The sequence below is a fragment of the Malania oleifera genome, chromosome 13 (genome assembly GCF_029873635.1).
Source record: "Malania oleifera isolate guangnan ecotype guangnan chromosome 13, ASM2987363v1, whole genome shotgun sequence".
Taxonomy (NCBI): Eukaryota; Viridiplantae; Streptophyta; class Magnoliopsida; order Santalales; family Ximeniaceae; genus Malania; species Malania oleifera.
Window position 1 is genome coordinate 58,872,746 of NC_080429.1, and position 14,074 is coordinate 58,886,819.

Sequence of the window (14,074 nt, forward strand, 5' to 3'; positions counted from 1 at the left end):
ATCAAGGGTTAAAATAAAAAGAAATTTCGCAAATAAATTTTAAATAACTCAATTCAACCCCCTCTTGGGAATACATCCTAATTTCAAATATCTTATAATACAATATAAATGTTACAAATAAAATATGTTTGTAAAAAATATGGTAATTAATGAACAAGTTGTAGTTTCTAGTTAAGCCTTGTGTCCATTTCACTTATCTTTGTTTTTCCTCATCTAAAAAAAAACAATTAAATACTTTTTGTTCACTCTTCAAATTATTTTAAAATGATGAAAAATATTTAAAATGCAAAAAAAGTAATAAAAATTTTCGAAAACATACACAAAAATATGGAATACAAAATATAAACTTAAAAAAAAAATCAAAAAAATAGATAATATTCCATGAAGAAAAATCTTAAAATACAAAAAGATAAAAACCATGGAAAATCATAACAAATTTTAAAGGAAAAAAATAAAAAAATCCTAAAAGAATATAATAGAAATTGTGGAAAAAATCTTTAAAAGCTAGTCAAAAATAAAAGAAATATATATATAAAAATGCAAAAAGTTAAAATTCCTTAGAAAAAAAAAAAAAAAATCTATAAACATCATGCGATCCTCAAGGACTCCCTCCCCTATATATTTTATGGTTGATTGTCTTAATTTCTTATTTTAGTGTAGAGTTTGACATGATAGCTTGCATACCTTCCCTAGTTTGCATGCACATGTGTGTATGTAGGTGTATGAGTCTTCTATGATGGAAAATAGACTAATCGGGTTTATATAGTTCTCATTCAAAACATGAGGGACAATAAACTTCTAATAATTAATCTAAAGAGGACAATTGAAAGGGGACAATTGAATCTTTTCTTAATACCTAAGTAAGATAAAGCTTGTAGCTTTGAACCAAATTCTAAATAAGGTATATGTGGATTCAATATTTAATGATTAGTAATTCACTAATTAAGAAGTTAGTTGTATGAAAATATCAATAATAATACAAAGATGGAAATCTAATGAGGGACAATTGTCTTGTCAAATTGCTTAGGTGAGATAAAACTTGCACCTTTAAATGAAATTTCAGATAAGGTGTAGGTGGATTCGATATTTAAAGATTGATAATTCACTAATTAAAAAGTGAATTGCATGAAAACATCAATAATTAAATCGAAGATGGTAATTTGAGGAGGGACAATTGTGTTTCTTCAAATATCCTAGGTGAGACAAATCTTGTACCATTGAACAAAATTCTAAATGAGGTATACGTGAATTCAATATTTAAAGGTCGATAATAAGAACAATCAAGAGTTTATTGCATGTCATTTGTTTCAACTTGAAACAATTCGATGTTAAATTTGGTATTGTTTAGGAAACAGTGTGTAGAGGGTACTAGGACCTTCCCTTCACACAACCGTAATCCCAAACCTAACTTTGGTAGCACAAACCGTAACTATCAACTTCCTCATTAGAAACAGATGAACTGGTGTTATTTAATTAAGTGTTCTAGCCTTACCTAAGTTGAAGTAGGTTAGCGACGACTTTGTGGACATAAATTTATTACTTTGTGGACATAAATTTATTCCTTATCTCACCTTTACCTACAAACTTTCCACTCAGTTGAGGTGACTTGGAGATTCATCCTCTTCAAGTCGTGTTCTCTGAGACATTGTGACAAGAATCCCAAAGAACTATTATCCCTCCTAGCTTTCTCAGTTTTCAGTCCTAGAAGTCCAATGCACACATCCATTCAACATGTAACTCCATTAGCAAATTGATTATGCCTACACATTTGCATAAACTAATGAGTCTCTTAGAGAAGTGTATTAAACATCTAGTCAACACCATACTAGGCGAAGTGTTTTGCACTAATTAGTACCAATATAGGATTGTTCTCGAATGTGGTCTCAAGGGCCATTCCATCCCTTGGAACTTCACAAGCCAAGTTCTTTAGAAAATATCTAATAGGCATTTGCATTCATTGTGGAAAATTAAGAGTAAGAAATGAAGAATGCACATTAGATTCTTTATTCATATTTAAATAACATTTGATTACACTTGACAAAGGAGGGGAATCAATATATTATTTTACAACTTTCTGCATTCATCTTTAAATCCTCCTTTGCAGCATGGAAATACGAATGCTGCCTTTGTTTGTTGCGCTAGTCAATGGATATAACTAATAATAGTAGGAGGGGGAGAACTAACATGAGCAACTTTGAAAGAGATGGACGATGACATTTTGTCTCTAGTCGACGCCTTCTTGCTATTAGAGCCTTATCAAAGTTGTGATGGGCCTTTGCTTCAATGAGGGAGAAAGGTCTTGTACCTGAACAATATTTCTTTTAAATTCTAGTCCGTTCTAGTGATAACCATGGTATCATTAGAAGCACACACCCCTTATCTAGTGCATCATTAATCAATTCATGCCAAATTTCGAGCCTCAATCTTCACAACCATAGATCATTAGAGATCATCTACATTTAATAGATTTAAAAGAATTTGGATCAGCTTCGGTGGAATCCAAACCTTCCCCAATACTCATATTATAATTAGGAAGGAATGAGCAGAGGTAATTTTAGTCATTCTCTCTTACCTTCTCCTTGTTGCTTCTTGTATAGAACTTTTCCCCAAAGGTACATATTCACTAGGTGGATACATAATTTATATCCCTACTTCCTTTACTTCTTTGGTAATCATAGAACCCCTTTTGTAGAAGAAAGGGTCTTTGTGCCAGATTTTGCCCTTATCATCATGGATAAAGAACTTACAAATTTTTATAACTTCACAAGGCACTTGGAATTTAAACCTAATTATTGCATGGTTGAGGATGAAGAAACTAACAAATAGATATTGGTAATTATATACTTGGATAATTTTGGTTTCATAAAGAAATGTGATAGGAATGAAATGGAACATATAAATAAATAAAAATGCGTTGACCTCTAAGTAGAGATCTAATAAGCCGATTGAAACTTGGCAATTGGTTTTATTTCATAAAATGGGTGCAGTAGGTGATACAGATGTAACCAAACTGAGAATGATGCTCCAATAATTATTGTTTGCTTCTAATTTGATCTGTGCTATCACAGCTCCACCATTTTCAGAATTTCCACCATCAATATCAGAAAACTCCTCCTTGAGATTTAGTAATTATCGAATCAAATTCCCATTTTTAGTGTGAAAGCACTCTGTGTTTGAAAATCCCATCCTCCCAACGCCAAGAACACTTAGTGAACCTTTTGGTAGATTGAGACAAGGTGTGGATGCAAGTGAAGTAGCCACTTTGTTAAGCAGTCGAGCTGAAGCCGAGGTAGACCTTGGTTCCCTAATTAGTGTTGCTTCGGGTTCAAGTTGGGTGCTCGTCCAATGAGCTATGTGGTTCAGGAATGTAGCGCTCTCGGTGTTATTCACGGTGGTTAAGTCGGAGGTAGCACCAGCTGGCTTATGAGCCACAGGATCTATCCCTATCTTGGATAACCTTTTCTTGAGATGTGTGTTCCAGTAATTCTTGATTTCATTATCGGTTCTCTTTGGCAAGTGACTGGCTATGGCTGACCACCTGCAAATGAGAATTAATGATAAACCAACTCTAAATTGGAACAATAGCATTTTATCCAGAGTTTAGATGTGGGGAAATACAACTAAAACAACAACACACCATGTTTCATATATGACTTGTGGGGTGATGCACGCACGTATTATATTGATAATAAAATAAAACAAAGAGAAGAATAAAATATGTGTGCACTTATGGCCATGGAACCCGTACAAACTCTCACACTATATTGTAAACAAACATTTATTAGAGGTTTCAGAACTCAACTGCAATTGATGCATGTGAAAACCCTAAAATACTTCATATACATGTGCGCGCACACATGCATAATGTCGTAGTGTGTTGGCTCAACATCTATACTATACCATATTGAAGGGAAGAATATCCCACTGTCAGAAAATATCGCTAGGCGTTTCATTACCATGTGCAGAACTTTCTACTCTCTTACAAACTTTAAAGATCCGTTTGGATCAAAGATTTGTTTTGGGGAAAGGAAAGAAGAGGACAATAAGGAGAAAACTTATTTTTTCTTATATTTTTCTTCTATATAAAATACTATGAGAAATGAAAGTTTGTTTTAATATGACTAAAAGTTAAGAAAAACAAAATATCGATCATATGTAAAATCAAATTTTTGTTAATAGATTTGGTATATTTTTTATTTTCTTTCTCATTTTCCTTGATAATCAACTATGAAAATGTGAATTTCTTAATATTTTCCTTTCATTTCCCTAATATTTTGTGAGTTCCAAACCTAGCATAGTGTCACGGTCCGACTATTTTCACACCCTTGGGAAGGGTTGTGCGGCGCTAGCTAAAGCACTCTTGTTTAACTAGTCAGCCTATCGTTTACCAACATTCATCCACGAAACACTTTCATTAGCATTCAATCAAATGACAGTGGAAACAGTAAGCATTTATGAAAGTCGTGGCAAGCAAGTAGTAAACGTTGAAGCAAACGTAATTCATTGACAACACCTCCGTTGACATCGAGTGTTTAGCAAGAGAGGCAAGTAGGCTAAACTCATTGACAATAGCTAGTGAGTTTTACAATGACTGATGAACACTCACCCTCCCCTAAAGAGCTTTCTAGGACATTCCCACTCTAGCACTAGGAAACATCAAAGTGACCGAGGAGTCATACTTCCTTATTTGGCATACAAAGGCACTACTAACAAAAAATAACCGTACACTAGTATTTACATGATGGAAACCCATCCCAAGCACACGAGATAAGTGGTCACAGGCAAGCATAATGCCCCGAACAAGCTTAGCTCGTGACATTCTCCTCCGCTTATGCGGTCGACGTCCTCGTAGACTTTGGCGCTAAGTACACTTTAACTTTGTCTATGAACGACTTCAAATCTTCCGCAGAAATCCAGCTGATTTTTTTGTCATCAAGGCATTTCCACTTCACTAGGAACTTTTGCTGCTTCTTGCTTGAGGATATGAACTTTCTGTCTGCAAGGATCTCTTCAACTTCACGTCTCTCAGGTTGCACTATCTTCAACTCTACTCTGTTGGACTGACTTCTGCTCAGATCATTGGTGATGGCATTGAATGGCTTGAGGCAGTTGACATGAAACTGCGGTCTTCTCCCCTGATCTGCCCACTTCTTCATATACTTAGAAGCTTTCTCCAGATAAGCTTGGGCAAATTCTGCATTATGTCTCCATTCTCTGGTGAAGATGTACGCCCTGGGACTCTTTCGTCCATACGACTCACCCATCGTGTGAGGTAACAGCGGCAACTGGCCTGTAACAAGCTCAAAAGTGCTCTTGTTGGTTGTTGAGCTCCTTTGGTCATTGCCATAGAACGGAGCCACATCAAGTAGTTGCGCGTTATTCTTCTGGTTATCGTTGAAAAAATGGCACAAGTACTCATCTAGCAGCTCTGTGAATCTCTTCATCTGTCCATCTGTCTGTCGGTGAGAACTCAAAGAGATGTCAATATGTGACCTGAATATCTTGAAAAATTATGTCAAGAAGTTGTCAGTGAACATTAAGTCTTGGTCACAAATAATAACTTGGGGAACACCCCAATGTTTCACAACAGTTACAAGGAACATTTGTGTCGTCTCCTCTGCCAAACAGTACTTTGGTGCGGCCATGAAAGTATCATACTTCTTTCGCTCCCCCTTATCTTGTTGGAAAGTGAGACAAATTTTGGTATAATCAACAACATCATCCCACGTGTGCAGCCAATAATACCTCCCCAATAGTTCTATTATTGGAGTCATCCTCTGCGAATACCCTTCAACAAACTTCCTACAAAATCTAGTAAGGCCAAGAAAGGAACGCAACTCCTTCACTGTCGTGGGGATCTTCTATTCTTGAATCATCCTTACCTTCTCCATACCCCTTCGGATACGACCTTGTTCAACCACATGAGCAAGGAATTTGTTACTCCGCTAAGCAAAATAGAACTTGCTTTTCTTCACATACAGATTGTTTCCCCTCAGCCTGTCGAACACCTCCCCTAGATTCTTTTCAATTTTCTTCTGAAACAACATCGATGCTCCCAACGGTGCTTTGGAAGGGCAAACACATCTCGCTTCCAATTCATCAAGTTGCTTCCCCAACTCTACTATATCTCGAGGCACAATTCGACATGGCCCTTTAGCAGGTTGTTTCACTCTTGATAACAACTCGATCTCATGCTCCACAATTTGTCGTGAAGGCAAATTGTGAGGCAACTTATCCAAAAACACCTCCTTGTACTCATCCAACACCGCTTGGATGGTCGTAGGCTCCAACTCTTGGCCTACTTCTTTGTCTACCACCACCATGGCTAGACGTGTCTGCTCACCCTAACCCAATCCCTCATTGAGTTGTATGGCTGAAAGGGACTTCCCGTCGTCTCGTTTCATCAGAACAACTTGCACCATGTACGAGTAATCTCCTGTCAGACACAGAGAACCAACCGAAGGCATCAGCACTGCCCTCGTCCCCCTTAGGAGCTCCATTCCTAGAATGATTGGGAAGTCATCCAATGGCACCGCTGTGAAATTTGCATGATCTTCCCACTGTCCAAGCTTTACAGTCCTTGCTTGGCTACTCCAAAAGTAGGCTGGGCTATAGAGTTAATTGCTTTCATGCGTCCTGTATCCTTCTCTAAGGATAAGTTGAGTCTCCATGCTTCCAATTGCGAAACAAAATTATGAGTATCAACCATAGCGCGGGTACTCTTCCCATTTATCCTCATGTCCACAAACATTAACCCTTTTGCTCGTGTAACTTTTGGTGCTTTTGTCTACTTTTCTAATGCACACACCAGCCGCACTGAACCCACCCTAAGGGCATGATCCTCTTCCTCCTCACTTTCCACCCCTTTTCCTGAGGTAGAAGCTTGTAACGCATTGAGTAATCCCTTGTGTTGACACTCACTCACTCTGCGAGATCCACCACACAAGTAACACAAAATTTTACTCTTCCCCTTTCCATTAGGTGTGTTGAACCCTTGAGACGACGAAGCTTCCTTCGAGGTTGATGATTTAGAGTCGGCTCCCCCACTATTGGGTTTGCCTTTCTTGAAAGACTTTCTACTGTTTCCCTCTTTACCAAACCGATTGGACGAAGCGGCATCATCACCAGCGTAGTTAATAAAGCGTTCTGCAGCAGCTTATGCAATTGACAAGTCTTGAACCGTTTGCCAATGAAGTTAAGTTCTTGCCCACGGTTTCATCCATTCTAGAAAATAGAACAACTTGTCCTTCTCCAACATATCCCGAATATCCAACAATAAAATAGAAAATTATTTTACATATTCCCTTATCGACCCCGTATGCTTGAGATCTCTCAGTTTTCTCCTTGCATTATACTCAACATTTTCAGGAAAGAATTGGGCCTTGAACTATCTCTTCAAGTCTACCCAACTATCGATTACACAACTTCCATTTTCAATCTCTTGGTACTTGGTACACGACCACAGTTTGACGTCACCAACCAAGTACATGGTCGCAGTATCCACCTTTGCGTGTTCTGAGGCCATCCTCACAGCGCAAAAGTACTGCTCCACATCAAACAAGAAGTTATCTAATACCTTGGCATCTTGGGCACCCCCATATGTCCTGGGTTCCAGTACCTTGGTCTTGCTAACTCCCAGAGTGTTGGAATTCCCCATAGCAAGAACCATCAGATTCACCTTTACATCCAGATCATCCATCTATAACTGCAAAGTTTCAATTGTATGGCAAAAGTCCTCTGACATCTCACCTAGCAAACTTGCTTGATGCTTTTGTGATCCCATTTCTTCATCAACAAGTTCTCTCATCTGGGCCACCTCCACAGCCACAGTATTGGTTGTTGCCTCAACCTGACGCTAATCCTCTCAGCATTGTTTGGTGTCATGGTCACTTACCAAAGCTTTCCAAATCGAACAACAAAAGCAATCGAATTCACATAGCAGCTCAAACTTGGGCTTTGATACAGAGTGTCACGGTCCGACTATTTTCACACCCTTGTGAAGGGCCATGCGGCGCTAGCTAAAGCACTCTTGTTTAACTAGTCAGCCTATCGTTTACCAACATTCATCCAAGAAACACTTTCATTAATATTGAATCAAATGGCCGCGAAAACAATAAGCATTCATGAAAGCCATGGCAAGCAAGCAGTAAACATTGAAGCAAACGTAATTCATTAACAACACCTTCGTTGACATCGAGTGTTTAGCGAGGGAGGCAAGTAGGCTAAACACGTTAACAATAGCTAGTGAGTTTTATAATGACTGATGAACACTCACCCTCCCTTAAAGAGCTTTTTAGGTCATTCCCACTCTAGCACTAGGAAACATCAAAGTGACCGAGAAGTCATACTACCTTATTTGATATACAAAGATACTACTAGCAGAAAATAACCCTACACTAATATTTACATGATGGACACTCATCCTGAGAACACGAGATAAGCGGTCACAGGCAAGCATAATGCCCTGAACAAGCTTAGCTTATGACACATGCGTATGTCAATAACCTCATGAGCCACAACTCAGAACAGAAAGGGGAGATACTAGAGAAGAAGACAATGGATAATTTTACCACTAAGCAAAGGCAAGCACCTCACTTTTCGGTCAGTTGAGGACAAATTCCAGGATTCTTACCATGGAAAGGAACTTTTCAATTGTATTCGTTAATAGTTACCTAAGGGAAAACAATGTGGATGTAGAGACTACAACAAATAGATGGTTTACATGAGTTTGGAGTAAATGCAGATCACAGTTTGACTCTAAATTTTGCACTCTCGTAAGAACTGGATAATGTTGATGAAAATGTGGCTATTGCGCGGCTTGCTCACTCCTTAGAGCTGAATCATCATATTTAATTGATGGCGAGCTTCGACAGAAGCATGGTTAAATCACACATATATGTAGCCTAGTCCTCTTTTTAGGGTTCTTTCTTTTGATTGATGAAGAAGAAAGTTGTTTGTTCCAAGGCAAAATGACCAAGCTCTAGAAATGCAAAGAAACTAAAACAGGGAAACTGCAGACTAATTAAGAAAGCATGCAGCTAATTATTTGGGCTGCAAATTGAAGACCCATTTGAGTTATGTGAGGATGACAAATTGTTAATTCTAACATGAATGTACGCAGTAAATCACAGAACATTTAATCATCTGATATGAAACAAACTAAACTTGTTGCCTAGAAGAGCATGAAGCTGAATGATAGTCTGCTCTTCCTCCAAACTGAATTTTCCTCTCTTAATGTCAGGCCTGAGGTAGTTAATCCACCTCAATCTGCAGCTCTTCCCACTTCTTTGAAGACCTATAAACAAGAATGTATATTAATCAAACTCTACATCCAAAAAAAAGAAAAAAGAAACTAAAGCATGTCAATTAAGAAGAAATGCCGGCCCGAGTTAAAACTTGGCATTTCAGCTCAGATAGAAGCAATGGCAGAGCTCAAACTAATTCAAAGGCAATGAAGTGGAAAACTCGACCAGCTTTGTGGGGAATAGAGCGCCAACATCCATGGCCATGTTCTTGGATGCAAGCTAAGAGTTTGTGGTCTTCCTCAGGCGTCCAAGCTCCTTTCTTCAACCCATTTTGGTCGCAGCACGGAGATCTTCCCATTCTGGTGGGATGGAGAGAAAGAGACATGAGAAGGGGAAAATAGGGCACGAGAGGATATAGGGAAACTCGCAAAGATTAGCTATTTATGGAAAATAGCTTTAAAATGGTTGAGTTTTCATGATGAGACGAAATAGCCATGGCTTCTGTGGAAGAAGATAGGATTTGATGCATGGGTTGTGTACTTGTGGAGGGGAAGGCGTACAGCCGGGACAGTGCAGGTGAGTGGCTGATGTGCGGCATGTGCCTGCCCCAGCCTCCAGGAAGCCGACAGGGTCTGCCATCCACTATTCTGAAATTGGGGAGTTTTTTCCCCTTTTATTATTAATTTAAAATAAAATATTAAATAATATTTTATTTGGAAAATTTTTTTCCAATGCTTACCTAATCTCGCTATGAGATTTAAAGAGTTTTGCACAGGATCAGTTGACGCGTAGCGTGGGAAATGAGACAGCGTATGACGTGTGGCAAATCTTGCAGGACCATCCAGTAAGATTTGCTTGATCTGGTTTTTTCCATTTCCTTTCACTCGTAAACGAAAAGTAGAGTGTCTTGTCTGCAGAGCTTCACTTGCAGAGAGAGCAGAGAGCATAGAGGAGGACGATAGCAGTAGGTGACCGTTCGGGAGTGGGCGACTGTAGGTGACCGTTCGTGGAGTGGGTGAGTGTAGGTGACCGTTCGAACGAAAGTTATAAAAACTCGAAAATGGGGCACGCATTTTTTCTTACCGCAAAATAAAATTCGTTTCATTGAGTTCTTATTTAACAAACGTTCGAAGATTTACTTGGTTTAATTTCATATAGTATTGTGTGGTTTCAATTTTTTCATTGAAGGCTGCATCCGAAAACCCCAAGGTTAGGTTTCATTTCATTTGTATTTTTCCAATATTTTTTTTCTTCCTCTTCTTTGACTTTTGGCTTTTAGCGTTTAGTTCATCCAAATTTAAAGAGTAGAAAAAGAAATTGAATATAATCCATATTTCATGTTGTATATATATATTGAGTCTGCCTCCATGCTAGTTTATTTCAACAATTAAACTTTTAGTGCATGATATATATATTCATAGAATAATTTATTTCAGCAATTAAATTTTTAGGACATCCAAATTTATTGAGTCTACTTTCATGCTAGTTTTTTTTAAAAATGAAATATAATATGTAGGGTTTCCACTAAAGAAACAATAATTAAAATTTAAATGTTAAAGTTAATTAAGATTAAATGACTATATTTTACTCATAATCATAAAAAAATAATATTAAATAATGACATTTAAATTAGTGTGTGAATCTCTACATTGCATATGTGGTTTATTATGCATGTGCATGATTGCATTTTTTTATATTAAAATATTAATAGATTATAAGAATTTAAGTACATGTATGACACCAGATTTGCTCTTTAATAAATTTATATTGAATATATATTTTTTCTCAAACAAATATTATCAAAACTTATTAATGCATTTTTATTTAAATTATTTAATAAAATTTAGGATAAAACAAAATTGACCTCTCTTAAACTTTAGCAAAAAGACAAAAATCTGTTATGAGATTTAAAAAAATTTAGAAACCTTTCCTAAGATTTTAAAGATTTCCTCTCCTTCTATTTAGTAAAAAGATAAAAAATTTTAGGGATATAAGTGTCAAAAATCAAATGTTAGAAAAAGTTTGTAAAAATTTTGAAATTTTAAAAAAAGGTATGTGAGATTTTTGAAATCTTAGAGGATGTAAAGTAACTCAACCCTATAGGTCATTATTATAAACATATTATTGTAATTACTTAATTATTATATTTCAAAATTTACTTTAGAAGAACAATCATATGTACATGACAAAATAATTTACCCTACCATAATTGTATTAATAGATAGGATAGACACAAGTATAGATATATACATATATAATTAGTTTATTTCATTTTGACCAAACAATCGGACAAACTTTTTATTCAAGCAATAATTTATAGACATAGGTATAAATATATTTTTTAATCTAATTTTCTTTTAATTTACTTTCGTAGATGTTTACAATTTCCTGAGGGTCAATCTCTAAATGGCAGGAAGCTCAAGCAATATTCCGATGACGGTATTGTTGTATATGGGGGGAAAATTATTACCAGAATAGAGAGTGTTAGTTATAGTACTACGCCGGTTCAACTAATTCAAATTCGCCGTAGGCGTAAATCAAATAAATTGTACTCGAAGATATATCAATATTTGCATATTGATCCATATCAATATGCATTGCAGGTGACCGCAAGATACCCTATGTGAGGGTATAATGGTACAGTCCTCTATGAGGTTGTTCTCGTAACTAATGATTACAGTCTGCGCATTGTGTTGGATGCACACTACATAGATACAACATATTTAACTGGGCAATTATATGTCCGTTGACCTCATAAGTCACACCTGATTTTTGATAATGACAAATACTCAAGTATTTGGTGGCTATCTAGTTCATGTGCAGGTTTATATTAGCAGATACATTGATGGCACATGAAATAAAGTATGAAGACCCTGAAGATCATTTTTATTGTATTTCATTATTATTCAATGTGGGTCTGTAATAATAATTAAAAGAAAAAGGTCTGTAATATTTAATGCATATCATGTGTTAGCTTTGGTGTATTCCCACGAGGGGGGTGAATTGGAATTTTAAAACATTTTCCTAGGTTAAACGAGATAGTCATATAACACAATCTAGGGTCTTTCTAATCATACACCAATTGTATAGATAATGATATACAAAAATTAAATCATGCGCAACATTGACAATATAACATACATGTGGGTAAATATAAAGTACGGAAATATAAATAGACACATGATATATTATCAGGGTTCGGCCAATAGTGCCTACGTCCCCGCCTCTAGCTCGCAAGCCTGAGGATTCCACTAATACTCACTTAACAGGTGGAGTGGCACCGGCTACAATTAGGTCAATTAATGGGGCTAACCTCAACCAACACACCTTACTAGGATGGTGCGCCTAACTTTCCTAACCAGGTCTAAGTTAGTCCAAGACTATTCAATAGGGCTAGTCTCCCTCTTCAGGCTCGTGTCTGGAATATAACAAATGTGAAATACAAATTTTTGCGTACACGGAAATATGCTTCTTACACTAAGCAGATTATGTACCACTAAACACAATATAATCAATCAATCAATGCACCTCAAGAATATATGAACTATAAGTTCGGTGCTTCACGTGTGTAATCAACATTTAAAATAATGACTTTATCTAATCAAGCACAATAGTGTATTTTAGAACAATCTTTGAAACTATGCATCACTATATCTCAATCACAAGCTTAGGGTTTCAATGATTACTACCAGGGGTATTCTAAATATCTCTATACAATAGTTTCTCAATATTCAAGTACAAGGAGATAATTGAAAAATAATCCAGTAAAGAGATTTTTGCGCACACAAAATACAAGCCCAAATAAGTCTTGCAATAACAATGCAAAGACCCACTTAGCTATAGGATTTTTCCTACACAAGATTTATCAAATTAAATCGGTGGAAAAATCCTTGCTTAACCTTCAATATGAAAATCAAATATATCTCAAACAAGATTTTCAAAAGTTCAAGCACAAGAGATATTTTTAAAAAACAAGCTTTGTCAAAAATATTTTTCTTCACAACACTAGATAAGCTTTTGAGTCTTGCAATGAGAATGCAAAGACTCACAAGCTTAAGAAGGTTTCCCACAAATGAATTTATAAATTAAATCACTGGGAACACGTCTAGGCTTACTCTCACTAAAATCAAAAATCAATGCACTTATATGAGAGTATAAGCATGTGGGAACTATATGGAACAACTTAAAATACTCTTTATCAAAAGGGTTTGGCAATAGAATGATCAATGGAAGAGTATGTGGCTTTGAGTATGAAGAGTATGGAAGTAGGGATGATTTTGGCCAGTAAAATTTTCGAAGAATTTTTTGCTAATCTAAAACCCTAATCACACCTTAATTTTGCAGATGAAAGGCTATATATAGAAATGAGAAGAATTATAGTCGTTGGGGACATATAGGGTATTATTAGGATTATTTTAAAACACATTAGAAAAAACTAACCCTGCTTAAAAGTTTTAACCACGATAAAAATATTGTCCAACTTGAGAGCACTAGTGGACCGAACGTGAGTTTCGGTTGACCAAGTGACCGTGTTCGGTCAACTGGGAGAAATTTGAATTGAAAGTTCGATCGATCAGACTAAGTGTCCCAAGGGATATTTTTCATTCTAGCACGGTTTGGTCGCTAAGGTGATTTTGAACTAAGTGGTTTGGTCAACCGAGGAGTTGGCAGAACCCACGTGGGGATTCGGTCGACCAGGTAGCTGGCTTAAGGTTTTGGTCGGTCAATCGTGAAGTCAAACTTTGACTTGGTAGGATTTTGGTCAACCGGGATATATTGAATAGACAGGTTTTGGTCAATCATACTTGTGGTCAAACCATTGACTCAGG

At 36.6% G+C, this 14,074-nt stretch overlaps 1 protein-coding gene across 1 annotated transcript; it reads right to left on the minus strand.

Moving 5' to 3' along the window:
* Positions 1 to 2,945: 2,945 nt before the first annotated feature.
* LOC131146325 (transcription factor MYB16-like) lies at positions 2,946 to 9,794 on the minus strand. The gene is made up of 3 exons (XM_058095869.1): positions 9,471 to 9,794; positions 9,166 to 9,295; positions 2,946 to 3,538 (listed from the first exon to the last, which is right to left on the minus strand). The coding sequence occupies exons 1-3, from the start codon at positions 9,628 to 9,630 to the stop codon at positions 3,130 to 3,132; spliced, it is 699 nt and encodes a 232-aa protein (XP_057951852.1). The 5' UTR covers positions 9,631 to 9,794; the 3' UTR covers positions 2,946 to 3,129.
* Positions 9,795 to 14,074: the final 4,280 nt, after the last annotated feature.